Source organism: Sinocyclocheilus anshuiensis, unplaced genomic scaffold (genome assembly GCF_001515605.1).
Source record: "Sinocyclocheilus anshuiensis isolate Anshui unplaced genomic scaffold, SAMN03320099.WGS_v1.1 scaffold881, whole genome shotgun sequence".
Classification (NCBI taxonomy): domain Eukaryota; kingdom Metazoa; phylum Chordata; class Actinopteri; order Cypriniformes; family Cyprinidae; genus Sinocyclocheilus; species Sinocyclocheilus anshuiensis.
Genome location: NW_015558695.1, coordinates 1,069,767 through 1,074,237, shown reverse-complemented (window position 1 = coordinate 1,074,237; position 4,471 = coordinate 1,069,767). Strand labels below are relative to the sequence as shown.

At 39.8% G+C, this 4,471-nt stretch overlaps 1 protein-coding gene across 5 annotated transcripts in view; it reads right to left on the bottom strand.

Annotated features, from left to right (window-relative positions):
* Positions 1–883: 883 nt before the first annotated feature.
* The window catches only part of LOC107681391 (oxysterol-binding protein-related protein 2-like), a 14,516-nt gene continuing 10,928 nt past the window's right edge, over positions 884–4,471 (bottom strand). For all 5 annotated transcript variants that reach the window (XM_016477677.1, XM_016477676.1, XM_016477679.1 and 2 more), the window contains 7 exons: positions 4,178–4,285; positions 3,998–4,087; positions 3,497–3,623; positions 2,480–2,602; positions 1,646–1,769; positions 1,451–1,541; positions 884–1,377 (listed from right to left, as the gene is read on the bottom strand). In XM_016477677.1, the coding sequence (XP_016333163.1) occupies positions 1,275–1,377; positions 1,451–1,541; positions 1,646–1,769; positions 2,480–2,602; positions 3,497–3,623; positions 3,998–4,087; positions 4,178–4,285 (766 nt within the window). In that variant the 3' untranslated portion in view covers positions 884–1,274. The remainder of the gene's footprint in view (positions 1,378–1,450; positions 1,542–1,645; positions 1,770–2,479; positions 2,603–3,496; positions 3,624–3,997; positions 4,088–4,177; positions 4,286–4,471) is intronic.

The window sequence follows — 4,471 nt, the reverse complement described above, 5'->3', positions numbered from 1 at the left end:
ACACACACACACACACACACACACACACACACACACACACACACACACACACACACACACACACCTTCACGAACCCAAAGTTCATTATTAACATTCATCAACATTCTCTAAACATTATTACTGCTGTTAGTTCCTTTAATGCTTCATCACCTTCACGCTCTACATACAGCTGGATCAGAGGTGGCTCAGTGCTTGCCAAACTCAAAACATCTGGAATTAGTTTTCATATGTTAAACACCTACTGTACATGGAAAACGGCCAAAGCACTTCAGTCACATTTTATTGGTGACATAACTACATCTATATTGAGCTCCAGCATTGCTGACGGCAAACAAACTGGATCTCTGATGAGGGGTTTGTACGTTCAAAGGCAGAAAATGGCAAATTGGTTCTCCTACTGCTGTTTCGATGCTTTCCTCCATTGATAAAACCTACAGGGTTGATGGGAAGTGAGAGAAGACGCTTCCAAAGGACAAAAACACAATCATAAACACAAGTGCTGAAGATGGAGGCAACTCAGTTTAATGTGAGCATAAGCACTATCGTTGTGGATGGTGCATCGTGTAGAGGGTTGTTGTAGACTGGGGAGAGAGAGAGAGAGAGAGAGAGGGAGGAAGGAGGTGACAAAACCTCTTTGAACTTGCACCTCCTCATCAGTAGATATCAGGACAGTCGGTGTATTTCCTATCAAAGTAGCCGCCAGTGTACAGCCAGTCCTGTGATCCTGTATATGGATTTGTGCCTAACTGAAACCACCTAAAAACAGTAGGGGAGGTTCAAAATATTGCATAACAGTAAAAACAGTAAAGAAGGAGCAGCACTAACCTAGTCGACCACTCTTCACCATCTTTGCCCAGCTCTTTACGAGCTGCTCTCTGCCCAAAGCACTTCAGTCACATTTTATTGGTGACATAACTACATCTATATTGAGCTCCAGCATTGCTGACGGCAAACAAACTGGATCTCTGATGAGGGGTTTGTACGTTCAAAGGCAGAAAATGGCAAATTGGTTCTCCTACTGCTGTTTCGATGCTTTCCTCCATTGATAAAACCTACAGGGTTGATGGGAAGTGAGAGAAGACGCTTCCAAAGGACAAAAACACAATCATAAACACAAGTGCTGAAGATGGAGGCAACTCAGTTTAATGTGAGCATAAGCACTATCGTTGTGGATGGTGCATCGTGTAGAGGGTTGTTGTAGACTGGGGAGAGAGAGAGAGAGAGAGAGAGGGAGGAAGGAGGTGACAAAACCTCTTTGAACTTGCACCTCCTCATCAGTAGATATCAGGACAGTCGGTGTATTTCCTATCAAAGTAGCCGCCAGTGTACAGCCAGTCCTGTGATCCTGTATATGGATTTGTGCCTAACTGAAACCACCTAAAAACAGTAGGGGAGGTTCAAAATATTGCATAAATAACAGTAAAAACAGTAAAGAAGGAGCAGCACTAACCTAGTCGACCACTCTTCACCATCTTTGGCCAGCTCTTTACGAGCTGCTCTCTGCTTCTCTTCCAGTCTCTCCTTTTCTCTGCTGGCTTCATCTGCACAAACACGCACAGTTAAAGAAATCAAATGTCAGGGTTTAGCATGCGTGAACAGCAGGGGGCGCTGTAGCGCTGGTTTTGTGTTTTAATGACTTCATTACCCATGTTGCCGTTCTCCATGGCTCTGATGTCAGGACGCAGGCGGCAGTCTGTTGGTGCCAGCACTCCTTCCGTGCCAGGCTCCAGCTCATTCAGCGTCATGGAAAAATTAGTGAAGTTATACATCTAGAAGTGAACAGAAGGGGTTTGGAATCAGGTAGACCACCATTACTACACTAGTGTTTAAGAGTTTGGTGTCAGTAAAATGTATGTTCTGTAAGAAATTAAAACGTTTATTCAGTAAGGATGTGTTGAATTGATCAAAAGTGACAGTAAAGATATTGATAATGTTACAGAAAATTTCTTTTGAAATTTCTATTCATCAAAGAATACTGAAAAAACATGGCTTCCACAATAATATTAAGCAGCAATATTAATTTTTCAACACTGAAAATAACAAGAAAAATATTTATGGAGCAAATCAGCATATTAGAATGATTTCCGAAGGATCGTGTGACACTGAAGACTGGAGTACTGATGCTGAAAATTCAGCTTACATTTTTAAATGACATTCAAATAGAAAATTATTTTAAATGTAAATATTTCACAATAAAATGTTCTTACTGTATTTTAAACAAATAAATGCAGTCTTAATGAGCATAAGAGACTTACTTAAAAAATAATAATTGCACCAACCCCAAACTTTCAAACAATAGTGTACTTCACTTTTTAAGGAATCATCCATTTGTTTGTTTGACTGTTTTTTCACTTAAAGCCATGTGTTGATGTGTCTGTGCCTTCAGGCCTCTGCACATGAACAGTGTGTGTGTGTGTGTGTGTGTGTGTGTGTGTGTGTGTGTGTGTGTGTGTGTGTGTGTGCGTGCGCGTGCGTGAACCTCTGCTGAATTAGGCGGTCTTGATGATATTCTCCATAATAATGTGCTACCAGGAATCACTGCCACAGTCTCCTGTACTTCAGGCATTTCATCGGCATCCTCGTTGACGGCTTCTGGCTCCTCCTGTTGGCGCAAGTACATAGATTAAACACAATAACTTTCCCTTATATACTTTCATTTTTATTATTCACACAATACCTAGCATTCAGGAAGAGCATAAACACATTAGACACGATATCAAACCAAGTGCCCCCTCCAGTGCATGCATATACTATTTTATCATTTAAAATTAAACAGTTATATTTGTGAAATGTTTCGCTTGAAAAGTCAGCTCAGGCTTTCATGGTTTAAAATAAGTGTCACTTGGTTACTTAGTATCTTCTGCAAAACACAAAAGAAGATATTTTGAAAATGTTTGCAACAAAAAAAGTTGGGGTGACCATTCACTTCTATCCTGTGAATAAAAACACAGAGACATTTCTCAAAGTATCTAATTTTATGTTCCACAGGAGAGGAATTGCCAGTCAGGTTTAGAATGACATGAGGATGATAGCGACCATTTTTAAGTCACAATGTATGCATCCATACAGAAAATACACAGAAGCTCCCACACTCATTGACAAGACATTTGTTAAATATAGCAATCAGCTGGGTGTGTTGTCATGTAATGAGACACGTGTTTAAATAAACAAATGAACTGACAAAACTCTGGCAAAGGTCTGAGGCATGATGAGTATTTTACCACACCTGCTCTCTCTACACCTACACACAGCTCTGCTGTACATACATTAGCACATTTAAACCACACACACCAATACAAACAGTTCAGTAACCCTAAAACAACACTCCATTATTCACGGCATGTGCATGAATCACTACAGATAGTCTAAGATGTCTACACCTCCTACTGATACTAGTCTACATCTCTCTCTTTGTTACCTTGAACACAGAGAGAGCTTTGCTTTAGTTTTACCGGAAGCATTAGCAGCATGAGTGGTCAACTATTATCTTTCACACCTGTTTCTGTTTTTTAGTGTCCGTTGTTCCTTTCTTCTCGAGTTTCCGATGGGCCTCGTACACCTGCGGGTCGATGCTCCACATACACTCTGTCCATTTCCCATAGATCACACAGCGCTTCTTCTTACTGGATGTGACATACACAGGAAAAGAACAGGAAACATGCACTCATTAAATAAAGAACAATAAACAAACTCTGTGCTTAATGTCACGGGTATCAAAGGTGTCGGTTTTCTAAACTTTAAAATCTTAAAGGTCATCATTGTTTCCAAGAAATGAAATTTACATATGACTAGTCATATCAGTCATGTCATTATCCTAAAAAACAGGACAAATTAATAGAGACTGATTGCAAATGTGCATTTCTATAATGAAACTGATAACAGAAAACATTTGTTTTTTTGTGTAATGCTGCTAGGTGTTAAGTATAAATCCAAGACAACTGATATATTGATCAATGCAACAATTTCCTCATTTAAATCAAGTGAGTCAGGATCTCACCTCTTATCCTGGATGTAACCTTCAACTCTGTGCAGCTCCTTTCCAAACATCCCACAGGGTTTAAAGTTCAGTACACACTTCTCTCCAGTACTAACCAATCACACATCACATTAATAATTCAGACCATGTAAATTCACAATAGAATAGATGGATCATAAAAATTGAACAGTCTGGCTTTACCTGTGGTTGACAATTTCTACAGTGCCGTACTGTTCAATCCACAGTTTACCAAGAATTATATTGTGTACACAGCAGAAAGGGTTTGTCCATGTGTATGCCTCTTTATGCCTGTGAGGATAAACACACACACGTAAGTGAGCAGGCAGTTACTCGGCAACCCCAGAACCCTTAGCTCTCAAATGCAACCACTGACTCATCCAAGAAAAATCTCACTCACACAATCAATAAACCTTTTCATGAACACAAAAATAGAAAGAAAGTTAGCTAAATGTTCACAAAAACACCATTAGCTAC